The sequence below is a fragment of the Hirundo rustica genome, chromosome 25 (genome assembly GCF_015227805.2).
Source record: "Hirundo rustica isolate bHirRus1 chromosome 25, bHirRus1.pri.v3, whole genome shotgun sequence".
Lineage (NCBI taxonomy): Eukaryota > Metazoa > Chordata > Aves > Passeriformes > Hirundinidae > Hirundo > Hirundo rustica.
In genome coordinates, this window is record NC_053474.1 from 3,221,384 (window position 1) to 3,247,626 (window position 26,243).

The 26,243-nt window shown below is 57.4% G+C and overlaps 2 protein-coding genes across 2 annotated transcripts; one reads left to right on the forward strand and one right to left on the reverse strand.

Moving 5' to 3' along the window:
* Window positions 1-9,511: 9,511 nt before the first annotated feature.
* Window positions 9,512-11,970, forward strand: MARCKSL1 (MARCKS like 1). The gene is made up of 2 exons (XM_040086230.2): window positions 9,512-9,639; window positions 10,225-11,970. Exons 1-2 carry the CDS (start codon window positions 9,577-9,579, stop codon window positions 10,744-10,746), a joined length of 585 nt encoding a protein of 194 aa, XP_039942164.1. The 5' UTR covers window positions 9,512-9,576; the 3' UTR covers window positions 10,747-11,970.
* A 1,382-nt stretch (window positions 11,971-13,352) lies between these two features.
* Window positions 13,353-25,835, reverse strand: HDAC1 (histone deacetylase 1). Its single transcript, XM_040086229.2, has 14 exons — window positions 25,723-25,835; window positions 22,614-22,726; window positions 22,103-22,220; window positions 20,728-20,802; window positions 19,655-19,793; window positions 18,319-18,460; window positions 17,451-17,543; window positions 17,099-17,207; window positions 16,881-17,021; window positions 16,618-16,726; window positions 16,399-16,529; window positions 15,542-15,688; window positions 15,356-15,437; window positions 13,353-15,076 (listed from the first exon to the last, which is right to left on the reverse strand). The coding sequence occupies exons 1-14, from the start codon at window positions 25,769-25,771 to the stop codon at window positions 15,049-15,051; spliced, it is 1,476 nt and encodes a 491-aa protein (XP_039942163.1). The 5' UTR covers window positions 25,772-25,835; the 3' UTR covers window positions 13,353-15,048.
* Between the last annotated feature and the right edge of the window lie 408 nt (window positions 25,836-26,243).

The following is a 26,243-nucleotide window of genomic DNA, read 5'->3' on the forward strand; positions in this document are numbered from 1 at the left end:
GTGTCGATTTATGTTAATCAGCCGGGGTGCGGGGAGTGCTGCTGGCTCTGCCGCCCGGCCGGCGCTGGGGGGGACGCGTGTGGAGCCGGGGGTGCCGGGGCAGCGCAGCCGAGCTCCCCGAGGGCGCTCCCAGCCCTTCCTCGCCTTCCCCACACGCCGGGCCGGGGCTCAGAGCCCCGAGGGAGCCTCAGGGATTTCCAAAAAGCCTTGGAAACCCACCCCCGAGCTGTGATTTCCTCCCTCTTTCTGAGGCTGTTTGGGTGACGGCAGCAGCGCGCGCTGGCCAGGCTGGGAGTTTTGGGGAGGGAAAAGGATGGGAAACGTGGATCCAGCCGAGGAATGAGCCCCGCTCCGGCAGGGATGGAGCAGCTCCGTTGTTTACTCGATCCAGCTCTCGCTGCTCTTGTTTCCCGGGGTCGTTTCTTCCTTCTCCAGACGGGGCCGCGACCGCAGAAACAAAGGCAAAACTTTAATCCCGCAAATCCCCCTCTCTTCCCCTGGAAGGCCGCGGGTGTTCGTCCCCGTCCGCGGGGACTCCGGGGTCGGACACCGCCCGGGGGCCGCTCAGGCTGAGCTGCAGAGCGGCTAAAAATATCTCCGTGTTCTTCGCGGAGGCGCCGCGGCCGCGCGAACGGGAGCGAAGCGAAACCCTCCGCATGCGACAGCCGCTGTTAACCCCTGCCGGCGCGGGGCCCCGTCCCGCCGGGGTCACCCGTGGGCTGCCCGTGTCTCCGGGTGGGGCTGAGCCGCCGCTGCCCCCGGGCGCTCCCCCCGGCTCTCCGCCATCTGCTCGGGGTGTATTAAAGGCGTGGAGGAGCCGCGGAGAAACGAGGTCAGGGGCTGCGATGGCAGCGCCGGGGCGAGGCTGCTCCCTCCTGCCGGGCCCCCGCCGCCCGCCCGTGCCACCGGCGCCACTCATTGGGGTGTCCTTGAGCGAGCCCCGACCCTCCCGACACCGCCCCAGGTGCACTTCGCTCCTCCAAGCCCCGCCAGCCCCGGGGGGGGACGCGCCGCCCTCCAAACGCCGCCAGCCCCCAAAATTTTGGGCAGCCCCCAGCAGCGCGTCCCCCTCCCTCCCTGCCCGGCCGGGGCTGCCCCGTGCCCGCCCCGCCGGTGCCCACCCGTGCCCCGGCCGCGCTGCGTGCGCGGGTCCCCGCGGCGGCTGCCTGCATTTCATGCATTTTTAAGGAGAAGAAGGTTAGTGGGTCACTCCAGCGCCGCAGGCTCTTCTCCGCCCGAGCTGCCGAGCTGCCGAGCGCGGGGGCTGGGGCGGGCAGGTGGGCACCGCCGGCCTGGCACGGACACCCCCGGTGTCCCCCCCGTGTCCCCCCGGTGTCCCCAGCGGCGCCCGTGCTGTCCCCGGCAGGCAGAGGGTCCTGGGGGGTCTCGGCAGCCCCCCACGGCCGGGAGCGGCACCCCGAGGTTCGGAGCCCTGAGGAGGAGGGGAGGGAGAGGGAAAACGGCCGCGGTTCAAAGTTAACGCGGAGCCGGAGCGCGGCCGCGCCAAAGCAAACAGCGGCGGCTTTTGTGGGGCCCGGCAGGAGCTCGGGGCTCCCCCCGCACCCCGCCCGCCCCTCCCGGGGTGCTGCACCCCCGGAACCCCGCCGACACCCGGCACGGCCCCGTGTCCTGCGGCTGAGGAAGGGGGGAATCCCTCGGGGGGGATCCGGAGCTGCGGGGACACGGGAGAGGGGTGGAGGCGGGTTTGGGGTGGTGCCAGATGTGGGGTGAAGCCAGGCCGGGAAAAAGCCGGATGGGGGATGAACCCAGAGCTGGGAGAAGTCAGGCGTGGGGAGAATCCTGGTGTGGGGTGACCCCAGAGGTGGGGTGAACCCAGACACGGAAAAATACGGATGGGGGGGTGAATCCAGACCTGGGAAAAGCCAGATGTGGGAAAAGCCAGATGTGGGGTGAACCCAGACCTGGATGAATCCAGACCTGGGTGAATCCAGACCTGGATGAATCCAGACCTGGGAGAAGCCAGATGTGGGATGTGTGCAAATCCAGACGTGGGGTGACCCCAGACGCTGCCGAGCCCGCCCTGGGTGGGACGGCAGCGCTGCAGCCCCGCTCCCCCCGGCTCCCCCGGCTCCCCCCGGTTCCCCCCGGCTCTCCCCGGCTCTCCCCGCATCCCCCCGGCTCCCCCCGGCTCCCCCGGCTCCCCCCGGCTCTCCCCGCATCCCCCCGGCTCCCCCCGGCTCCCCCGGCTCCCCCGGCTCTCCCCGCATCCCCCCGCACCTCCCGCATCCCCCGCGCTCCGTTGCCGTGGTTACGGCCATGCAAGTCTGCCCGAGCTGCATCCGCCGCTGCATCCCAGCGAGCCGTGGGGGCGGGGACGGCCCCGCTGCCCCCGGCCGCCGCCACGCCGCCGCCCCCGGACCCCAAAACCGGCCGGAGACCCCTCCCGGGGGTGGGGCTGCTCAGCCCCGTCCAGCGGGGACCCCCCCCGCGCTCATCCGGGGGACCAAACCCCCTCCGTGCCCCCTCCCAGCGCGTCCCGGGAGCTCATCGGGCACGGCTGGAGCCCCTGGGAGGGCGAAGCGCTCCCCAAAAACCTCAGCCCCGGCTCGGGGCACGGCGCGGCCCCCCCGGAGCCACCCCCGAGGTCTCCGTGCCCCGGCAGCCGCCGCCCACCGGGGACGCTTCGGGCTTTGCTCGGAGGCCGAGGGGGGAATTCTGCCGCCGGCGGTGAAGCAATCCCGGCCGGGGACAGCCCGGGAGAAAGGGAAGGAGGGGATTTCTGGTGGAAAGTTGCAGAGCAGCCCTGGCACCGCCGGGATTCCCCCGCTCCCGGGCAGGGAACGAGCCCCTGGCCCGCCCCGCGCCCCGGGCTTTCGGGGAGAGGATTTTCCCTGGATTTCCCGGGGGTTCGGGTCCCCCCAGCTGCCCCAGGAGAGCAGCCAGGACCTGGGGGACAGCGAGCAGCGACGGGAGCGTTGGTGGCGTCGACACTCGCGGGTTCCTAATGAGGTTTTCATAATTAATATTCCATCAGGGGAAGCGGGGCGGGAAGCCCGTGGCTCTCGGGGATGATTTGCCACGCTCTTTCGGGTACCACGAACGACACCCGCGTCACCTCAACTCCCTCTCAGCTCCCTCCCAACCCAAACCGAGGCGATTTCACAACCTCCCGGGCTCCCGGCATCCTCCCAATCCCCGCACCCGGGATGGGTTTGGGTGTCCCTGCGCCTCCCCTGCCGTCTGTCCGTCCGTGCCCGTCCCTTCCCCCCGCAGCCCGGGCACACACTGGCCTCTTCTCAGCGCCCGGGCCCGTCAGATGCTGCTGAAAGGGAACAATGGCGCGTATTGTCCGTCCCCGCTCGGCGGTATCAGCCCCGGCCGAGCAACAAAAAGCCACATTGACTTGCGGGGAGAAAGGGGCCCTCACATCCCGCGGCTCCCGGGGGAGGCGCCGCGGCCCCGCAGCGCCCCGGCCCCGCTCCCCTGCCCCGCGTCCCGGGGGGGGTCACGGAGCTCCGGGGGGGGCCGTGGGAGGTTTGTCCCGCTGCCCGGGGGTCTGTCCGTGCGGGCCCCGCTCAGGTGAGGCTGGGAGGGCAGGAGGATGCGGGATCGCGTCCCAGAGGAAGCCGCGGGGATGCTGCAAAGGGCTGGGAGAGCTGGGGGGGGGCACAGCTGGGGAGGGGAAGGACCCAGAGCCACTTCCAGGAGCTGCAGGGGTTTGGAGAAAGGCCTGGAGCGATGGGAATGGCTCCTCGCTGCCAGAGGGGAGGGTGGGGTGGGATTTTGGGATGGCAAATCACACCCGCCCCTCCTGCCCCGGCCGTGGCGTGCGGGAGCCAGGAAACGGCACGGGAAAAGCTCCGCTCGGACCGAGCCTGGCTTTTGTTTGCGTTGTAAACTTCCCTCCGGGCCAGGAAGGATGATCTGGAAGCTGTCCCTGGGACTGGGGGACCCTGCCCGGGTCAGGGGTGGCCCCTCCCGTCCCGGCTGGACGCCGCATTCCCGGATTTCTGCAGCAGCCTCTGGCAGCCGCGCTGCTCTCCCAGCGCAGCTCAGGGTCAGGCAGCCCTTTATCAGCCCCGAGCGCAGCCTGAGGCCGGGGTACGGGAGATAAGGAACGTGGGATGAGTGGGATGAGTGAGTGGGATGAGTGGGATGCCCGGGCCGGGGCGTTCTGGGGGTTCCTGTTCCGCCAGGAGGGATCCACAAGGTTGGGAAAGGCGATGTGGGAGCGCTGACCCCCCCCAAAACCACCAAAACCTCCCCGGGACCGTGTCCACCGCTGTCCCCAGCGTCACCCCGGGGCTGCGCAGACGGGTTTGGGTCTGGTTTGATATTTGTGTGCAGATCTCCCAACCGCCGAGCCTGAGGCGGGCTCCAAGATGAGCTCCAGAGGAGATCCCGCTCTCCCTCCCGCCCCGCGACCCTCAGCACCCCAGCACGGGCCGGGAAAGGCTCAGGGCTGGGGCTGATCCCACGGGATGATCCCACAGGAGGGGGAAAAGCGAGCCCAGAAATAGCAAGTGCAGTTGCAGGAGGCGCCGGTTGCCATGGGATCCTCACAACCAAAATTGACGGGGCTCTGGCAAATACAAGAAGGGGCCCTTTCATGTGTTTCTAGGGGAAGTCAGCTCCTGGCCGCAGCCTCCCGGGCTGGAGCCTTGCCCAGGGCAGGAAGGATTTGGGGACACCGCTGCCGGGGCCTGCGACATTCCCGGGAGAGCCTGGCTCCGTCCTGGAGGCTTTTCCCAGGTGCGGGTCAGAGGTCGCCCGGGACTGACCACGAGCTGCGCCCAATTTCTGCTCGGCAGAGCCGAGAGATTCCCGGCTCCTCCTGCTGGGCCCTGTTCCCATCGGGAATCCCCCGGCGTGCAGGATTTTCCTGCTGCAGACGGAGCAGCTCGGTCCCTTCGCCCCGAATTCCCAGGGGATGTGCATCCAGTGTCGGTGTCCTGGGAAGCTGCAGCCCCCAGACCCTAAAGCAGCCCCCAGACCCTAAAGCTGCTCTGGGCTGTCCCCGTCACCGCCCTGGTGGCAGAAACCTTCTCCGTCCATCCAGCCCAACCCCGCGCTCTCCCTGCTGGAATTCTCTCCCCGCAGAGGCCTAATTAATTAATTCCCTCATTATTTATAAATCAACGTGGAAACCCCTCTGTTTTTATCGCCGGGCCTGGCGGTCTGGGCGCTTTTACCTCGGGATGAAATCCCGGAGCTGCTGATGAATAAATAATTACCTTAATTCCTGGTCAAGGGGCAGGAGGATTTGTTGGGGTGGGATCCTCCTGCCCCTCTGCGGCCCGGGGCTGAGCTCCCTGCTCTGCCCTGCAGCCTCCCAGCGCTTAACACCCAATAAATTAATAATCAGCCGCGCTTTAAGTAGGTCTGGGAGGCGGAAAACAACCTCGGCGAGGATCTGGCGGGCAGCAGCGGCAGAGATTTGTCTGCCTGTCCATCTGCTGGAGGAGCAGACAGACACGTAATCTGTCCGTCTGCGGGGATCCTGCGAATTCCTGCCCTTCCCAAAGCTCCCGCTGGAGCCGGAGCATTTCCTGCGCCACTCCGGTGCCCTGCCCGGGATGGAGGAGAGACTGGGATGGGATGGGATGGGGTGGGATGGGATGGGATGGGGTGGGATGGGATGGGATGGGATGGGATGGGGTGGGGTGGGATGGGATGGGATGGAATCCACCACAGGGAGGCTTGGGAAGGTGTTTGGGTGGTGCTGGAATTCACCGGTTCCCAGGCTCTGCCTGTCCTTCACCCCCGGCGTCACCACAGCCGCACACGGAGGAGGAAAAGCTGGGAAAAGCCGGCTGTGGATGCGCCTGGAGACAGCCAGGGTGACCCCACGGAGCTGCGGGGCTCGGGGGCCGCTCCGGAGGCAGCGGATCCGTGCAGGGATGGAGCAGGGAAGGAGCAGGGGAGGAAGGAAGGACGGACACGTGCCCTGGAACACTCGGGGATCCGTGGGGAACGCGGTTATTTATAACCACGGCAGCGCTGCAGGAGAGGGTGCGCAGGAAAAACCGGGATAGGGACAGACGGGGATTCCTCCAGGGGATGGAAAACTCCTGGGAAAAACTGGGAAAACTGGGAAAATTGGCTGCTGGAGAAACCCCAGCGGGGAGGGTCTGGCGTGGTGGGGGGCTCTCGTTGTCACCCCCGGCTCTGCTCCTTGTCCTGCCCGGTTTGCTCCGTCACATCCGTGTCCCGGAGCTCGCGGAGAGCGGCGGAGGGGAATCCTTCGTCCCCTCTGGAAAAATGGGGAAAAGGATTGAAGCACCCATGGTGTGGCTGCTGATCCCAGCCCCATAAATCCCCTGAAATCCAAGGAAACTCCTCCCCACAAGTGCCCGGTCCGCAGGGAATGCATCAGTGTCACCAACACAGGAGCCAGAGCGGGATGGGGATGGGAATGGGAATGGGGATGGGAATGGGAAAATGGGGAATGGGGAATGGGAATGGGAATGGGGATGGGAATGGGAAAATGGGGATGGAGATGGGAAAATGGGGATGGGGATGGGAAAATGGGAATGGGAAAATGGGAATGGGAAAATGGGGAATGGGAAAATGGGGAATGGGAAAATGGGAATGGGAACAGGAATGGGAATGGGGATGGGGATGGGAAAATGGGGAATGGGGAATGGGGAATGGGAATGGGAATGGGAATGGGGATGGGAAAATGGGGATGGGAATGGGAAAATGAGAATGGGGATGGGGAATGGGAATGGGAAAATGGGGAATGGGGAATGGGAATGGGGATGGGAATGGGGATGGGGATGGGGATGGGAATGGGGATGGGGATGGGAATGGGGATGGGGATGGGGATGGGGGTGGGAATGGGAATGGGGATGGGAATGGGGAATGGGAATGGAAAAGGGAAGGGGGATGGGAATGGCAATGGAGATGGGGAATGGAATGGGGATGGGAAAATGGGAATGGGGAATGGGAATGAGAAAGGGAATGGGGATAGGAATGGGGATGGGAATGGGGATGGGGAATGGGAACAGGAATGGGGATGGGAACAGGGAATGGGATGGGATGGGGATGGGGATGGGATGGGATTTCACTGCAGCACAAGGCCTGTTTGCATTCCTGAAGAGAAGAGCCAGGATGAAATGACCTCCAGCAGAAAGGCTGGAAATCCCTCCCAGAAGGTGAGAAGTGTGGATTTGCTGTGGATATTTCCCAAAGCTGAACAGCTCCCGGCACACCAGGAAGGGCTCCCAGCCGTGGATCTCCTCCCCAGCTGGGAACACCAGCCCGGAGCTGGGATCGGGCACAAACACCGTGCGTCCATAATCCCACACTCTGCGGGACTCCCGTCCTTCCCAAAGCCAACAGCCTCCCTGGAAGCGCAGTTTTCCAGCAGGGAACACCCTGCCCAGCTCCCGTGGCTGCCCGGGACGCTCCGGCCCTCACGGCCAAGCCGGCAGCCGTCCAAGGGCTTTTTATCAACCGGCACCCAAAAGTCAATAAGGAAGATGCCGCCTGTTTTAATTAACAGCAATTTCGCTCTGACCGGGGGAGAGCTGATGTGCCGGCGGGGAGGGAGAGGGAGGATGGAGACAAAACATGACCTTGTTGGTGCGGCACACACAGCGGGACATTGTTTTCCCCTGGGAGCCCGGCCTTGGGTGTCGCTGGGCTCCGCGCACAGCTCGTGCTGGGGTCCCGCCACCCGCGGCGGCTCCCGAGCAGCCCGGAACAACTCGGGATGAGGCGCTTGGGAATCGTCCTCCGGGAGCGTCGGTGGCGTGGGCGGGCACGGGCAGGGTGTGGGTTTGGGGAGCCCCCGGCAGCGTCTGGGTGCTGCAGGGCCCTCGCTGGCACCGGCCATCCCTCAGCTCGGTGCCGTTTTCCTTTTCTCCTCAGCTCTCCTCTTCTGGGAAATCAGAGAGGAGGAACGGCCAGAAGGGGAAAACCTCCCTGAGCGTGTGCCAGGGTGCTCAGCGGGGCCGGGAGCTGGGGTGGGACACGTGGGGCACGGCCTGAACCCACTGCAGGAGCTGTCCCCACTGCAGGAGCTGTCCCCACAGCAGGGTCTGTCCTGTCCCCATGGCAGGAGCTGTCCTGTCCCCACAGCAGGGTCTGTCCTGTCCCCATGGCAGGAGCGGTCCTGTCCCCATGGCAGGGTCTGTCCCCATGGCAGGGTCTGTCCTGTCCCCATGGCAGGGTCTGTCCCCACGGCAGGGTCTGTCCCCATGGCAGGGTCTGTCCTGTCCCCACAGCAGGAGCTGTCCTGTCCCCATGGCAGGGTCTGTCCCCACGGCAGGGTCTGTCCTGTCCCCACGGCAGGAGCTGTCCCCACAGCAGGACACCCCAGGGATGATGGGGCTGGGATGAGCAGGACCCTGGAATGAGCAAAACCCCGGGACAAGACACCCTGGGGTGACAGGACTGAGGGGTGACAGCACCGTGGGGTGACAGGACTGAGGGGTGACAGCACCGTGGGGTGACAGGACTGAGGGGTGACAGTGCCATGAAATGACAGCACCCTGGGGTGACAGGACTGAGGCCACCTGCACCAGGACACTCCTGGGGGGACGGGAAAGGCCCGAGCGGCCCCATGAGACCCTCCCAGGGGTGACACAGGCACTGCAGGGGTGCTGGTGAGGGGGGTGCAGGCACCCAGGGGGCTCTGGCGTTGCGGGGAGCAGCACCCCAAGGTGTTGAGGAGCGGGTGAGCAGCACCCCGGGGTGACGGGGTTGGAGGCAGAGACACCCCAAAGGCGTCAGAGCAGCACTCGGGGGTGATGGAGCTGCGATGAGACCTCACCCGGGGAAGGGAATGATCCCACCCAGGGAAGGGAATGATCCCACCTGGAGAAGGGAATGATCCCACCCAGGGAAGGGAATGATCCCACCAGGAGAAGGGGGTGATCCCACCTGGAGAAGGGAATGATCCCACCCAGGGAAGGGAATGATCCCACCCAGGGAAGGGAATGATCCCACTCAGAGAAGGGGGCGATCCCACCCAGAGAAGGGAATGATCCCACCAGAAGGGAATGATCCCACCCTGGGAAGGGAATGATCCCACCCAGAGAAGGGAATGATCCCACCCGGGGAAGGGAATGATCCCACCCAGAGAAGGGAATGATCCCACTCAGAGAAGGGAATGATCCCACCCAGGGAAGGGAATGATCCCACCCGGGGAAGGGAATGATCCCACCAGGAGAAGGGAATGATCCCACCTGGGGAAGGGAATGATCCCACCCAGAGAAGGGAATGATCCCACCCTGGGAAGGGAATGATCCCACCCTGGGAAGGGAATGATCCCACTCAGAGAAGGGGGCGATCCCACCCGGAGAAGGGAATGATCCCACTCAGAGAAGGGGGCGATCCCACCCGGAGAAGGGGGTGTCCCCACCACCACCCCCCACCTCAGCTGCCCCGACCCCCGGCGGGGCACAGGCGGGGAGGGGGCTCGGCGGCCGCCAGAACCCCCCGGTACCGGCGGGGCGGTGCCTCCCCCGCGCTCCCCCCGCCCCCGGGGCGGGCTCGCTCCCGTCCCGCCCCCTCCCCTCGCTTTATCAGCGGCCGGCGGGGGGCTCGCCCCACTCCCGCCCAGCGCAGCCGCCGCGGCGGGGCCGGCACCTCCCCGAGTGCCGCACCATGGGCAGCCAGGGCTCCAAAGCGGCGGGCGGAGAGCCCGACACCGCCAAGGCCAACGGGCAGGTGGGTACCGGGGGGCACCGGGGGGGCACCGCGCTCCCCGCCGGGGCGGGCGGCAGCGCGGACAAAGGCGCGGAGGGGAGGGCGCGCTGATGGAGCCGAGGGGAATCTTCGTGCCCCCGCGGGGATTCTCCTGCCCGGGGGGGATGCGGCACCGCCCGCGCCGCGCCTCGGGCTTCCCCCGGTACCGGGCGGGTCCCGTCCGCCGCCGCGCCCCGGTACCGGCGGTGGAGCTCGGGCGCCTCCCGGTGGTAGCGCGCCGCCCCCCCCCCGTTACACCGAGCCTATCCCCCCGTGAGACCCTCACCCCGGGCCGCTGCTCCCCCTTCTTACGGCTCGGAGCCCCCCGGTGCGCTCCCGTCCCTCGGGGGGAGCCCCGCTCTGTGCCCCGTGTCCCCCGTTCCCAGCGGCTCCCAGCCCCGCTTCTCCCCGCCGTGCCGCCCCCTCCCTCCGCTCTCTTTTCCCGGCCCCCCCCCCCCTCCAGCAGCTCGGTGCCCCCCGTTTTCCCTGCGGCAGCTCTTTGTGGGGATGGTTTTGGGGACGGGGGGCGCGGGGTCCCGGCCGTGCCTAACGCGCTCCCCCCCGCAGGAGAACGGCCATGTCATCTACAACGGGGACATGACGCCCAAGGCGGGGGTCGAGGCGTCCCCCCAGAACGGGAACGGCTCGGCGGAACCCCCCAAGGAGGAGAGCCAGGGCGGAGCGGACGCCATCGAGCCCGCCCCGGCCGCCTCGGACGGCGGCGACCCCCAAGCCGAAGGAGCCGCGGCCCCTAAGGACGCCCCCAAGAAGAAGAAGAAGTTCTCGTTCAAGAAACCCTTCAAGCTGAGCGGCATCTCCTTCCGCAAGAACAAGAAGGAAGCCGGGGACTCCTCGGGCTCCTCGCCCACCGAGGAGCAAGGAAAGAGCGCCGAGACCCCGCCGGGGGGGCTGCAGCCTTCGGCTCCCCCCGAGGAGGAGGAGCAGCAGCAGCAGGGCGGCGAGGGGACCGAGCCCAAGGATGGAGGAGAAGCCGAGGAGGAGGAGGAGAAGCAGCAGCAGCAGGGAGGGGAGAGCCACGGAGACACAGCCAAACCCGAGGAGCCCACGAGGGAGCAGAAGGAAGAGTAGAGAGCGCTCGGGCGCGGTCCTGTGCTCCGCGGGGACCCGCACAGCGCCCTCGGCCCCTCCCTGCCACGGACTCGCCCGCACCGCCCGAGGACTGACACGCACCGCGCACCCGCTCCTCCCCTCGCAGGTATTTTCCTCTCTCTGTCCCTTCCCCGCCCCGTTCCTGGTAGGAAAAAAAAAAAAAAAAAAAAGGAAAAAACAACAACAACAAAAAAGCTGGTTTGGATTCCCATCGCCGCCGCCGCTTTGGAGTAGTTTGAGCTGAATTCTTTGGGGGAAAAAAAAATAACAGCGACGGAAGAAAAAAAAAAAAAACCACCGCAACAAACTGAGGAGGAAGATTTGTCCCGGATGCCTCTGGAGTTTACAGTTTGTAAGAAGCCGGATCCCCAAATCCTGCTCTGGATCTCTCCAGACTGTCCCCTCTCCTCCCGGTCACACTGACTGTTCAAAGGGATTTTTGATTTTATTTTTTTTTTCCCCTTTTTCTTTTTTTTTTCCTTTATTTCTCAGTTTACATTCCTGGTTCTGACTTTTCATTTCAAGTGGGGTTTTTTTTTTGTGCTTTTTTTTTTTTTATATATAGAAATCGACGGTTTAAAAAGCTAATCTGGTTAGGTTTTGTTGGTTTTTTTTTTTAAATAATGTCTTCTATTGGCTTAAAACCATAAAGCTTGTAAGTCCGCTGTGTTTAATTCTGCTTTAAGGGGTAACTTTTGGGGTGTGGGGTGGACACAGGGGGGACCCTGCCAGCTGTATAATGTGAAGCCAACGTCGTTTCTTTCTTTCTTTCTTTTTTTTTTTTTTGTTTTTCCTCTGTAAATAATTTTTTTAATGGCCAAAAAAAAAAAAAAAAAAAAATACAACCGCCGCACTCGATCTGCGATTTTCTAACTTGTAAAAAAAAAAAAAAAAAAAAAAAAAATCACCAAAAAAGCTGTAACATTGGAAAGGAATAAACGGTGACCCCTTGATGGGAGAGCTCGAGTCCTTCTTGTCCCGAGTGGCAGCGGGGGAAGGCGGCAGTTGCTCCTTTATCGCGACAGCTGCTGCGGTTAATCAGCGCTCGCCGTTAATTGACTCGCAGCAGATGCAGAGCCCCGGCCACAAAGGACCAGCCCAGCCCCGCCTCGGACCTGTTCTCCTCCCCATCCCGCTTTTTTCCTTCACAAAACCCCTCGGGATGAGGCGAAATCCCCGGTGGGAAGCTGGGCTCCCTTGAAACCTGGGTGGGTTTTGTTTTCCGGAGCGGGGTTCGCTCCCCTGGGGTGGATGGAGCACAAAAGGCGAGGGTTTCCCGAACAAAGGGAGAAGGAGGCGGCAGCGGAGCCTCTCCTCTCCCCCTGCTCCTGTCACCTGCCCCGGGAGCTGGGATGGGTTTTTCCCGAGGCAGGAGCAAGGAGCAGAGCCCTGGAAGCTGCTCCTGTCACCGGGATCTCGGGGTGGTTTTCCAGAGGAAATCCTTGGAAGCTGCTCTCTGCAGCTCCTCCATTTCGTGGCCTTATTCCCATTTTTTTTTTCTCCCCCCCAAGCACCTGGCTCCTGCTGTTTCGGCTGGAGAAGAGCAAAAATAAAAATTAAAAATCAAAAAAACCCCACCAAAACTCCCAAACCATTGTTTGCCCCAACAGGCGCCACCCTGGCGAGGAGCATCCTTGAGGTAGGTGTGGGAATACCCCGAAAATTCCACGTTTTCTGCGAGGAACCCAAAATCAGGGATCGGCTTCCCAAAGGGGTTCATTTCTTTGAGCAGAGAGGGGTGGAATAAATGGGAATTTTCTTTTTTTTTCCCCCCCGGTTTGGAAGGAAAAGTGGGATTTGGGAGCATCCGGCAGAGCCGCAGCCTGGCAGCCATTTTAGGAATGCTGGGGAAGGGGGAGTTCAGTGGTGATCCCATTGAAATTCCAGGGGTTTTTTGTTCCAAAAGGGGAGGATTTGATGGTGGGAGGGAGGATGCAGCGTCCCGGGGCTGAGCCCACAGGGAGCTGGGGTTTTTTTGGACTCCAAGAAGAGCAGATTTGGGGTTTCGTGGCCATTTCAGGTGCGAGCGGAGCTCGGCTCCACAACGGAGCTGCTCCCAGTTAAATTGAGGAATTTTCATCCTCTTGGATTTCTGGATCAAACCACTTCAATTGAGTCCATCCCTTCCCTTCAGTTTATTATTCCCAAGCTGCTCCATTCCAACAAAAGCAGCCAGGAGCAGGGGTGAGAACCCGGCTGGAATTTGGGAATAAAACCGCCCCAGGTGAAGCTGTGAGCAAAAAAAAAACCCCAAAATCCCCCAAACCCCATCAGGTTTTGAGTTCTTTTTTCTAGACAGAGAGAGAATCTCAAGTGTAAAAACACTTGAGATAAACAAAACCCAAATTACAAAGGAAATAACAACGTACAAAACGGATTCAAGCAGTTTTTCAGGTGTGGGATAAATGAATAAATGGAATGTTCTGGTGGATGCAATTAAATCAACATTCCGGCAAGAAGAAGGGAATTAATGCCTTATATTTTCCTTCCCAAATCCTAATTCCACCTCTTATTGCCTTTTGTTGGGATCTCCATCAGATCCAAGAGCATTAACTGAGCAGAAAAAGCAGGCCAGGCTCACACCAACCGTAGAAATGGAGCGGTTTTATTACAAAGGTTCTGAAAATTCAAAATAAACGCATCTTTAAAAAACCACGATAGATTTTTCTTTTCCCCTCCCCTCCCTCCCACCCCTTCCCCAGAGACACAAAGTTACACTGATCTCTTGCTTCACATAAAAACACTGAAAATCGGAGTGAAAACCTCACTCGGACCCCCCCAAAAAGAGACTGAAAAAAAAAACTCCACGGTGAGGAGAGGGGGGGAAAAAAAAAGAGGAAAAAAAAGGAGGAGTTAAAAAAATAAACCCTTTGAAAAAGAACCTGTGTGAAGTTTTAGCAGCATTATTGGAGTTGAAACCCGCAGCAGAGCGCAGAGCCTCTGGGATTCCAGAGGGATCCCCCTGAGAAAGGAGAGCAGCGAGTGGGGAAATAATTAAAAAAAAAAAAAAAATCCGAATTTTTTTTCCCCCTCCGAAAAGTTATTTTAATTTTTTTTTTTTTTTTCCCTCTGAAAAAGCTCAGCTGTACAAAAGGAGAGGCAAAAAAAAAAAAAAAAATAAAGGTCACGAAAGGGATCAGGGGGTGAGGATGTGTGGGAGGAGGGAGAGGAGCTGGAAAAACGCTCAGAGCCCCATCTGCTGTTCCCTCAGGAAGGCAACAGGATGAAAAAGGTCGGGATTTACTGGCCTTGGGAGGGAAATCCAGTTGGAAAACTCGGCTTAAAAATAAGGAGAAAATCCGGGTGGTGGTTTGTTTTTTTTTTAAGGGACACACATCAAGAAAAGCTGTCAGCAGAGCTCTGGGCTGGCTTTGAGGGGATTTCTGGGGCTTCAGCAGAAAAGTGAAGCCAAAGGGGAGGAATTCCCTCGGCAACCCAGAGAGGGGCATAAAAAAACCAGGTAAAAAATCCAATCCCACCCCTCCCTCCAGGGGCACCAAATGCTGCCACGCTCCCTGGAAAGCTGAGCCACCCCCAAAGGGTGATTTTAATTTTAACATTTTCCACAGTTGGGGTCGATTCACTTTTTTTTTAAAAAAAAATTAAATTAAAAAAGGATTTTTCAGGTTTTTTGGTTTTTTTTTTCAGCTGCTTCATCTCTTTCCCCAAGTTTGCTGCAGGGAGGAGCCAACTCTGTTCAAGAACTGCACAGTTTTGACCCTGAGAAGTGGCACCAGCTCGCAGGTTGTTTTTTTGTTTTTTGTTTTCCTTTCGTCGTGGTGGAATCCAGCTGAAGACCACAAAGATCTCTCCCAGGCTTCATTTGGGAATCCTCCCATTAAAAAAGAAAAAAACGACACCGAAAAATAAAAATAAAATAAAACCCAAATCGAGGAAAACCGAGAATCGATGGCCATCTTTCCACCTTAACCTGAAACGCAGACACTACTTCTAGTTAAATTATTCTTTTCCAAGGTTAATTTCAGAGGAGAGAGCCGAGGGGAGGAAAAGTGATTTTTGTGTTTTTAGAGCCACACCGAGGAGGGGCAGTGGAAGGCAAAGGGTGAAACTCCCCCGGGTCAGCAAACCTGGGCTGCTCAGCAGAATCCTCCCCCCTGCCTGCTCCCAGCGGAGTGCAGCAAGGAATAATTTACAGTTCTCCAGTCATTTGTACAATTATATAGAAATATATACAGAAAACATATATAAAATAGAAATCCTGCGGGGAGGAGGCAGCCCAGGAGCTAAACCTACGACGAGGCCCGGGCAGCTGCGGCCAGCTCAGGTGGATTTTGTCTCTTCCTTCACCCTGGGGAAGCAAAAACAAAAGCGAGGATTTGGCTTAAATCGAGGATTTGGGGGTTGGATCTAACAGCACGGCTTAAAAATGTTGTTTACCTGGTTGGTTTACAGCTAAAATCGAATGTATCGCTGAAGGAAAGAGCAGTGCTTTGATTTCTCAGCCCCCTCAACGCCCGTAAACTCCTTCCAACGAGGGAGAAACCCACCCCAAAGCGGCACCCAAATTGTCACCTCAGGCCCTGCACCCTGCCAAACCCCGCTGGGCACGGGCAGGAGCCAGGCTCACCCCTTGGGCTGCTCTGCTGCTGCTGCTGCTGCTGCTGCTGCTGCTGCTTTCTCCTCTTTTGCTTTTTCCTCTTCCTTCTCATCTGGAAGAAAATAAAATAAAATAAAATGAAATGAAAGGCAGAGGGCAGGAGGAAAGGAGAATTCCAGGCAGAATTCCAGGCAGAATTCCAGCTCTGCTGCTCACCTTTCTTCTCCTCTTCCTCCTTCTCCTCCTCTGCCTTCACACGTTTGGCTTTCTTGAAGTTGGCGACGTTTTTGCGCCCTCCCTCGCCCTCGTCCTCGGAGTCGGAGAATTCCTCGTCGCAGGATATTCTCTTGTTGGAATTCCGGACTGGCAGGGGAGAGGACAGAGCGGATTTTCAACCCCAGGAGGCTCCCAGCACCGATTCTCCGAGGGGAGCTCACATAAAGCAGGATTAGGCCACGACAAAACCCCTTTTTTTTCCTGTGGCACTGCGGCATCTTTGAACCCATCCCTTCCCAACTGCTCCAAGATCACACGGACAATCCGGATTCGGCACAGGGGGATGGTCCAGGCCTGACAGCAGGTTTAGAACCAGCCTCCCACTGCCAAATCTGTCTGCCACATCCCAAGGGCCGAGCTGGATAGAGAACTCCCTTTTCCACTTCTGGGATCACGCCCAGGATTGTGCCAAGGATTCCGTCCCAGCACTCAGCAACTGTTGGAATTCTCCCTTTAAAACTCAAGTTTTTTCCCGTTATGGGAATCACCTGGCAGGAGAGGTCCTGCAGTGCTTTGTCCTACAAAAACCCAGCAGGGAATGGGTTGAAGTCAGAGAGGTTAAAACAGGAGTGAAAACACCCTGGGATGGAGCCTGAGGTGAAGCTCCAGCCCCTCCCCGGGGTGTTTGGGGGCTCCACAAAGTTCCAGCCCAAGGGTTTGACTTTGGATGTCCCCGCAAACCAAAGCGGGGCTAAATCCTGGAGTCAGAACTGGATCTAAACCCTCCTCACGAAGAGCTCAGGGCTCCTGCTCAGCTTTGGGCTTTTCCCAGCACGACCCAAACTCCCAGCACCTACCGGAAATGCGCTTTTCAGGATCATCCTCCTCCTCATCCCCGCTGTCCTCCTGCACAGCATCCTCAGGGATCGGCTGCATCTGCACCCCGGGAGCGTGAGGGAGCATCCTCAGGTTCTCGAAGAGTCGCTGCCTAGAGCCAGCCAGGGAAGGACACCGTGTCACCAGGGGCCACCCGAGGCCACCAGCCCCCCTGGGTGGGTCCTTCTCCCAAAACTCACTTGATTTTCTCCAGGTATTCGTTGGTGTTCTGGTTGGTCATGTTGGAGGGGCTGATGTGCAGCTTGAAGTCTGGCCCGAAGTACTCAAAGTAGTCGTTGTATGGGAGTTCTGGGGGGGGGTGTAATTAACGGTAATTAACACTAAATGATGAGCAGGAGCAGCTCCAGCACTCGGGGATCACGCAGAGGGAAGCCCAGCAGCACCATTTCCCTGAGCTGTCCCTGATCCCAGCTCCCGTGCCAGGGCTCCAGGGGGCAGTTACCGTTGGGAATCTCCGTGTCCAGAGCCACGGCGGTCTCGTAGGTCCAGCACCGCGCCACGTTGCGGATCGTGTACCCCCCTCCTCCCAGCATCAGCATGGGCAGGTTAAAGCTCTTCACAAACTCCACGCACTTGGCATGGCCTGCCGAGCCAAAAGAAAGGTCACGCTCGTGCCTTAAATCCCAACTTTCCCACGTCCCGCTGCGCCCCAGCCCCTACCTTTGATGGTGAGGTTGAAGCAGCCCAGCCTGTCCCCGGACAGGGAATCGGAGCCGCACTGCAGGACGACGGCGCTGGGCTGGAACGTCTCCATCACTTTGGAGATCACCTGGACAACAAAGGCCACTGTCACCGCAGCGGGGTGACGGCCAGGAGCCGTCCCCTGGCGCTCCCAATCCCGCTGCCGACACCGGGGCTCTCCCGCCGAGGAGCGCCCGGAGCACGGGCGCCGGCTGTTCCAGGGGGGGAGCGTTGGCACAGAACAACAAACTCAATGAAATCCCCCAAAGAACGGCCTGGAGGACAAGGTGGGACCCACGGGGGATCCCTCAGCACGGGAGGCTTCACTCACAGGCTTGAAAATGGCCTCGTAGGACTCGTCGTCGATGCCGTCGCGCAGCGGGTAATTGACGGCGTAGTACTTCCCTTTGCCCGCCCCGATGTCCTGAGGGGGGAAAAACGAGCTCAGAGCTCACCAGAAATCCAAAATCCTGCCCCAAACTGGGAAAAGGAAGCTCGGATATCGGTGTAATCCAAGCCGGAGCAAACGTTTAACGATATTAATATTGTTAAATATTAACGGTTTATTGCCGAGATGCACAGCGGAGGTCTGGGCTGGCAATTGAATCTATTCGGTCACTGAATTCTGCTTTAAAATAAAACATTCTGCTCTAAAATAATACGTCTTTTAATATTTCTTTTGTCGCTCTCAAACCCAAGTGGTTTATTAAAAACAGTTATTTGATTTATGGTGCAGCACCAAGCTCTTGGCAGGGCTGAAAAAATACAAACCCCGAGCGAAAGATGAGAGGATCCAAAAAAAACCCCCCACACTTCCTGTAAAAATCCCATAAAAATAAGTAAAGAACCTTTCACCCCCGAGAAGCAGAAGCTCTGGCAATGTCACAAGGTGACACTTTGAGCGAGCCAGAACTGAGTCACAGCCAGGAAACGCCAACCAAAATCCCCTCCCTCAGAAAGCTCCACCCAAGGCTTTCGTGTCACCAAGCGGGGCCACCAGAACGTCACTTCTGTGAGCGCAGCCCCGCCAGAGAGAGCGAGAGCGAAGATCTGGGGTTGATAAAACCATCAGGGAGCCTCCCACGCGCACCCCTGCCCTGAGAAAACGGGCGTCACACCGAGCACGGACAGCCGGGAGAGCTGGGGAAAAGAAAAATAAAAAACACCCCCAAATTTGGTGGGAATTTCGTGGCTCTCACCCTCAGGTCGCCGGTTCCCGGGAAATATTCCCCGTATTTGTGGAAGGACACGGTCATGACGCGGTCTGTGGTGTAAAAAGCTTCCTCCACGCCATCCCCGTGGTGGATGTCGATGTCAATGTACAGCACGCGCTGGTGGTACCTGGGAAAACAATGGGAAGGTTGCGTTTATCCCGAGGGAAAACCGCCTCCAGAGCGGAGGGATCTGGGAGGAGAGCATGGAATTGAGGCAGGACTGACAGGGGAGGGAGCTGCAGGGAAGGGACAGAAAATAAAGCGACTTTTGCTGCCGAGTTGGTTTCAGAGTCAGCTCAGTTTGGGGCAGATTCAGGCAATAAAGTGCATTTTTAGGCACATTTTTATGCCCGAGCCTCCCTCAGCGAGGTTTGCCCGGAGCCAGAAGCTGTCGCACGGCCACGGGTGGGTGGCAGAGGGGAGGGAGAGCGAGCAGCAGAAAAAAGAAAATATATCCAAAAAGATCCAAAAAAATTCTCTGCTTCCTGCTGGACAAATCCATGTTGGGAGAGAAGGGGAGCAGAGCCCAAAAAATCAACTCTGCTGGGGGAAAAACACCACAAAAAATCAGGGAATAAAATAAAACACTCAGGAGAAAGCAGTGAGGGATGAGAGCTGGGAGAGAAGGGGAGCAGAGCCCAAAAAATCAACTCTGCTGGGGGAAAAACACCACAAAAAATCAGGGAATAAAATAAAGCACTCAGGAGAAAGCAGTGATGATGAGAGTTTGGAGAGAAGGGGAGCAGAGCCCAAAAATTAAACTCTGCTGGGGGAAAAAAAATTAAAAAAACACCACAAAAAATCAGGGAATAAAATAAAACACTGAGGAAAATGCAGTGAGGATGAGAGCTGGGAGAGAAAGGGAGCAGAGACCAAAAATTCAACTCTGCTGGGGGAAAAAACACAAAAAATCAGGGAATAAAATAAAACACTCAGGAGAAAGCAGTGATGATGAGAGTTGGGAGAGAAGGGGAGCAGAGCCCGAAAAATCAACTCTGCTGGGGGAAAAAATTAGAAAAAAACACCACAAAAAATCAGGGAGTAAAATAAAAACACTGAGGAGAAAGCAGAGAGAATGAGAGCTGGGAGAGAAGGGGAGCAGAGCCCAAAAAATCAACTCTGCTGGGGGAAAAAACACAAAAAATCAGGGAATAAAATAAAACACTCAGGAGAAAGCAGTGAGGATGAGAGTTGGGGGAGAAGGGGAGCAGAGCCCAAAAAATCAACTCTGCTGGGGGAAAAAACACAAAAAATCAGGGAGTAAAATAAAAACACTGAGGAGAAAGCAGCGAGGATGAGAGGTCAGTGGCGCTGCCCATACTTGAGGAGCTCCAGGATGGCCAGGACGATGTCGTTGACGTAGCAGAAACCAGAAGCTTCTGATTTTTTGGCGTGGTGGAGGCCTCCTGCCCAGTTCACTGCGATGTCTGTCTGCTGCTTGTTCAGCTTCACAGCACTGGCTGGGGGAGGAAAGCACGGAGAGATTAAATCTGGATAAAAATCCTTTTGAGACAGCTTCTCCCCGGGGTTTTGGGGGCTCCACTCTGGCTCAAGGGTTGGATCCTGGGTGTCCCCACAATAAAAAAAAGGGGAAATGCTTCTCGTCCCTTCCCGCTTTTGCCTCGACAGAAAAATCCCCACAGACCAGTCCCCAGGGCAGTCTGGGCTTCTCAGAGCCCTGAATAAATGGAGGTTTTAGCTGAGAGATGAGTGAAAACGCATCCAGGTGAAGGAAGTTCTCCTCCCCCAGCCCCTTCCACCAACTTTCTGCACGTTCTGGAACCTCCCAGGATCCGAATAAATTCTAAATCCTGTGGAATTCTCCAGCCCTGGGAGCAGAGAGAGCACAGAGCTGCTTCAAGAAACTGCTGCTGTGAGTGCTGGGGTGCTGCTGGCACAGGAAACACAGACTGGAGGTGTCACTGCGGCAGCAGCAGCCACAGAGCTCTCAGGCTGTGCTTTTCTGTGAATTATGAGAAAATAAAAAACATTTCAATGTTCCAGCTCTCAAAACTTTCAGTTTCTGCTTTGCCTCACGTCCAGAGCTGGTGGCTTTTTAAAAGCAGCAGTTAAGTCACCCCTGCTCTTTCCTTTCCAGGTTGTCCCTGCCCAGAGGGAGAATTTTATAAATTTTATTTGAATGTAAAAGCTCAGGTTGATTTTTTATTTTTTTAAATTCAACCAGGCTGTTGTGGTTTTAACTCTGTCACCGGTGATGTTCCAGAGCCTTTCACACCTTCAGTGAGGTAACCCAAATCAGCGATCAACAAACGGAAAGGGATTCGACAGGCAAAGCTTGGAGAAATCTGGATTTAATAATTAAACCAGCAACAGGGCCGGGGAGACAGAGCTACATAAAACACAATGAAATCCACACAGGATTTGTGATCTTACCAACAGAGCCTCCAGCAGAGAGCTGACAGAACTCAAAGAGCCCATCGAACACAGGGCAGTCCTCCCCAACATTAACTGGAAGAGAATGGAAAAGAGCCATTAAAACAGAAACAGCAATAAACCCCAAATCTTACAGCACCACCTGGATTTGACAAGAGGCCAAAAGTGCTGGACAGAATGCAGTGATCGAAGGATAAAATGGAAATGCGTGGCTGACACCCTGCACACGCCTTGAACTTCAAATCACACAGCTCTGGGTTCTGGGCACAACCGGAGTTTTAGCCTCGATAAATTTCTACTGTAATTAATTCCACTATTAAAAATAGTTGCTCATTACAAGAAATTAAACTTCAGGCCCTTTGATTTACTCTGCCCGAGCCTGGCACGCCAAAAAAAATGGAATCAGAGATTGCTCATTCCCTCTCCAGCAGGTTTTGTTGAAGAAAAGCTCTGTCCTCGGCACGTTGAATTTTCACATTTTGGCTTTTTTCAGGAATAAAACGCGGCGCAGAGAACACTGAGCAACAGGGAGAGCAGAGTGCTCACGAGCTCCAGGGGCAAACAGGTCAGTTTGGGTAAAAAATGCACTTTGCTGGATGTCATTTGGTGGATTAAAGAGTACCATGGGCTGGGGGGAGGCTTTCAGGGTGTGTTAATCATGAACCTTGTGCAGAAAGATCTGTCCCCTTCAGCTCACAGGGGCTTTCCAAGAGGAAAATCTTGTTTAAACGAAGCCTCAGCTCTTCCCACCGGTTGTCTGGACTTGTTAGAAATCTACTTTGCCAAAAAAAACCCCAAAAAAACATCAGCTCAGAGTGGCTGAGACACAAATCCAGGGGTTTTGTACCATTAAAAGCCTTTCCATGGATTGGAGAGGTTGGAACAAGGCATCAGCTCACAATTAACCTGCAAAATCATCAGCTATTGATGAGTATCTCACACCTGCCCCCATTTCCAGGCTGCCACTGCCCTGAAAATCCTTCAGATTTGGGGGAGAATCGAGGAGTTGGGGTTTGTTTTTATTTGCTCGGTTTAAATGCCCCAACTCTGCTGGCTGAAGATGAGCATTAACACAAAATCCACACAGGCCAGAAATGGAGTAGCTCTGTCACCTCCAAGGCAGGAAGGGAATCAGGCAACAATAAATCCCCAAAATACAGCCAGGCCAAAGGATTTCCCTCAGCTCTTTTAGCTTGAGAGAGGGAGCTGTTTCTAAAACGCTTTATTCACCAGAAAAAAAAAACCCAAACCAAAACAAAAAAACCCTCAAAAGCAAAGTCGGGAGAATGCCAGCTGACAGAAGCTTGGGATAAGCTCCTGGAGCTGGGCTGGGATTCCCAACAGCTCCCAGGTTTTCAGCTGCAGCATCACTCACATCTCTGCATCTGCTTGCTGTACTCAGACATGTTGTCAGGGCGGATGGACCTCAGGAATTTGATGTAATCATCGCTGTGGTACTTGGTCATCTCCTCTGCATTGGCCTTGTGAGGACGCTGCAAGGACACAACACAGAAAGGATTGCTCTGGAACTCGCCCCCTCCCTAATTCCCATTTCCAGTCCCAGATTTACCCCCAGGAACTGTGCAAAGTATCAAACCAGCAGCGTTAAATACGAAAAACTGAATCCGAAAGGCAAGGATGGTGCTGCTGGCGAGCATTACACGTGCAGACGTGGAAATAAATTTAATTTCAAGGATAAAAACCACTTTTCCCAGTCTCCAAAGCCTCCCTGAAGCACAGAACCCCTCGTCTCAACACTGAGAAGAAACCAGAAATACATCAACACAACTAATTTGGGTTTAATCCTTTCCTCTTGGAGAAAAGCTCCACAATTAAAGCCTGAAACGCAAATTATGACACCTAATAACGAGCTTCCACGCACTTACATAGATCTCCATCTTCCTGTAGAGCCCGTAGTTGAGCAGCAGGTTGTGGGTCATGCGGATCCTGTGGGGTTTCATGGGATGCCCTTGGCCATAATAATAATTCCCAACATCCCCTGGAAGCAGAAAGGAGTTTATCATCAATTCCTGCAGAGGGAATCACAGCCCGGCCATCAGCTCCCCAGGGATTGATTTCTCCTCCAGCAGCGGGTGGGATCTCCCACCTTCCTGGCACGGGGATATGGACGGATTCAGGGCTCATCCTCAAAGAAATCTGGAAGCTGAGACAGGGAATTTGGTGGAAGTGTCCCAGCCCTTGGGAAGGGGCTGGTGCTGGATCATCCAAACCCAAACCACTCCACGGTTCTGTCAGCACACAGGAAGAATCTCCCAAGGTTTTTGGGCCAGGGGAGCTCCGGGCTGAGTGCCAGGAATGTCTCCCAGGTTTCAGGGAGTGCTGGGAGCAGGATCCCCAGGGGCCACGGGAGTTAATCCCGGCTCAGACAGTGACTCAGCCCAGGAACACCCGGCCTCTGCCTCACTTTCCTCCTGTTTACCCAAGGGAAACGGGATCCAGGGAACTCTGAACCCAGCAAACACCAGCCAGCTCTGCTTTTACAGCTCCTCCGTTGTTTTCACCCCTTTTCATTCCTTGAAATCCTCCAGAGGATTCCCAGGCCTTTCCAGCCACCCCTCAGGAACAAAGGCACCTCCCCAGGTGGATTTTCTCCTCCAAACTGAGCTCACGCTTCCCTGCTAGCTGGGGTTTTCATTCCACCTCCTTTCCCAGGGGGACTCATTTCCCTGAAATTTACAGGAATTTCACTTTCAGATTTCTGCCCGCTGCCTGATTTGGCTGCAGGGAGCTGGAATCTCTCCCAAGCCTCATTTTCCTGGGAAACCAGACCCAGTCCTTCCCGGGGTTGAACAGCTCCTGATCCTTTTGGGAAGCAGGAGATCCAATCCGGTCTGGCCGGTGACTCAGAGGGGAGAATTAATATTTCATCAGCGCTCTCCACCTTCAGCAGAAGCAGGTTTTTTCCTCCTTGTGCACATGGATCTATTTTCAGGCAGGAAAAGGAGATGCCAGAGGTGCAAATCTCACATCCAGGCAAAGCCTGCTGCTGGAATTTACCTGTCTGTGGAGCTCTAGGGGAATGTTCTTTCAGTAAATAGAATTCTTTTCACTTCCATTTTTTTTTTTTTTTTTTCACTGAAAATAATTCCATTTCCTGGACTTTTGGAAACCCGTGCTGGTGTTTTCCTGGGGTTACCATCCTGAGTTTTAGGGGCGTATTTTACCACGTCGAAATCAAGGTTTGGGGAACTTTTGGGAGAGATGTTTGAGGCTCTGCCTACAAAATACAAGCAGAGAACTCAGGGGTTTTTTTTAAAAAATCGCTGTCAGGTGTCCTGGGAATGGCCTGGGCCAACCCTGAGCTCCTGTTCCCTGTGCTGAGCACATCCCAAGCCCCGAGGATCCATGGATGAGCTCAGCTGCTCCTGGACGTCAGAGCAGATTAAGGGCTGTGAACTTAGGGTTAAACCAATCCCTCCACGGGGAGCTTTGAAGGGAGAAATTCCACCCACAGCCCCTCAGGATTCCATGATGGACCCTTTGGATACCAGCCCCAATCCCTTCACCCCACGAAATTCAGGGAAATCCCACATCAGGCTGCGCTGTTTCAACCTCCCGGCGGGGAAAATGAATTAATTTCTGAAAATTATTTCTTTCCCCCTCAGTAAAAGCAGTGGTTTTTTTTTTACCCTTCAGCTGTGGATGTTTGAGAGCTGCTCAGAAAAGAGCAGCAAAAAAAAACAAAAGAAAAAGAAAAAAAATATATAAAAGAAAAAGCACTAAAACCTCACCACAGAGTATGGAACCCAAATTTGTGAAATTCCTGTGCAGCAAAGACCTGCGGGGCAGCAGCATTTCAAACAAAACAACTGCTTGTTTCGTATTTCAGATATAATTAAGTGCCTTTAAAAATTATAACCCAGCAGGGCTGGAAACCACACATTTGAGGGGAAAAAAAACTTCACATTTTTTAGAGGGGAAAACCCCTCAGCACTGGATTTGGAAGAGCCTCCTGCACTGGGAACATCCTTTGAGGGGGGGGGAAAAGTGGCAAGAACAAGTTTTTATTTGATTTCAGGCTAAAAAACCGTGATGGAACAGAGAAATGCCTCTCGCACAAGGCGAGCACAGAGCCTGTGAAAAACGAGCCAGGGCACCAAGTCAGCCCTCTAAAGGGAAGGGGAAGAGGGGAGTTTTCCTGGGATTTCTCCCCCAGGACTCCCAGTGAGGGATTTGGGGTCTGTTCCTTCCCTGCTCCAGAGAGGCAGAACCAAAAGGAGCCACTCCACAACCCACAATTCACAATCCGCACTCCAGAGCCAGAGGCGAAGGATGCTCCCGGACGGGAGCTCCGTGCAAACAGCCACGCAGCCACCCCTGGCTCCCGGAGCCTTTTTGTTCCCTGCTGACACCAAAACTCCGTCCCAGGAGTGGCTCTTCCTCCTCAGAGCCCGTCCAGCAAATCCTCCTCCAGCATCCAAAGCCTCTCCCGGCCTCACGCCCCTCTCAGCACCCCGGACCCTCCCCAGCCTTTCCCAAACCCCCAGATCTCCAAATTCCCCATCCCATTCCCCTTCTCCTCTCCAGCGCTGCCCATACCCCTGCCATGCCCCCCACACGCTTCCTGTGCCCCTCAACCCCATTAAAAACCCCACACAGCCCTTGACGCCCGTGTCCCGATCACCCCTGTCCCGCTGCATCCATCCCTGCAGCCCCCCGGTGACCCCCCGCAACCTTACACCCGCCCACCTCCATGTCCTCCAACGATCCCCCGTTCCCGACCCCTCATCCCATCCCCAGCACCCCCATCCTCCCTCAGTGACCCCCACACACAACCCCACCGCCCTCCCCAGCGAGCCCCATTCCCCCCTCGGTGACCCCTCACCCCCACCTCCCGTAATCTCCATTTCCCCCTATTCTCCCCTCGCCCCTCAACCCCGCCTCCTCCGTCCCCGATGCCCCCTCAGCCCCCCACTCCCCCCCCTAGGCCGGGACGGTTCCCCCGCGGCCGGGCGGGTGCCCGCAGCCCCTCACCATCGTAGTAGTAGCAGACTTTGCGCTTCGTGCCCTGCGTCAGCGCCATTTTCCTGCCTCCCCTCGCAGCGCCCGACCCGCCGCCGCCCCGCGCAACCAACCCTGCCCGCCCCGGGCCCGCGGCCCCGCCTCCCGCCCCGTCTCGTCCAATCGCAGCTCTCCGTTCCTCCTCCTCCCGCCCGCTGACCAATGGCGCGGCGCAGCGGCACCGAGCAGGTTAGGCTGAGCGCCGGGGGCGCTCGGGCTGTACCACTGCGGCAGGGGACGGGGGGGGCAGCTGTACCATCGCTGAGGGGGGGGGCGAGAAAGAGGTGAGGGTCCAGGTGGGCGGGGAGGAACCATTCCTTCGGGGGGGGGGTGCAGGTGGGGCTGAACCATCCCAGGGCAGGGCTGACCCCGGTGGGTGGGCGAGAGAGGGGTCGGGGGGGGTCTCACGGGGCCGGGGTGGGGTCAGGGGGGTCCCCGGGGCTCCCCGGGGTGGGTTGGTGCGAGTTGGGTCCATCTCCCGTGGGTAGCACCCG

Coding starts and splice junctions, on each gene's coding strand:
- MARCKSL1 (XM_040086230.2), top strand. CDS start 9,577: ATGGGCAGCCAGGGCTCCAAAGCGGCGGGCGGAGAGCCCGACACCGCC. Junction 9,640..10,224: donor CCGCCAAGGCCAACGGGCAG/GTGGGTACCGGG, acceptor TCCCCCCCGCAG/GAGAACGGCCATGTCATCTA.
- HDAC1 (XM_040086229.2), bottom strand. CDS start 25,771: ATGGCGCTGACGCAGGGCACGAAGCGCAAAGTCTGCTACTACTACGAT. Junction 22,221..22,613: donor ACAGGAAGATGGAGATCTAT/GTAAGTGCGTGG, acceptor GTGTCCTTGCAG/CGTCCTCACAAGGCCAATGC. Junction 15,077..15,355: donor GCAGCAGAGCAGCCCAAGGG/GTGAGCCTGGCT, acceptor TTGCTTCCCCAG/GGTGAAGGAAGAGACAAAAT.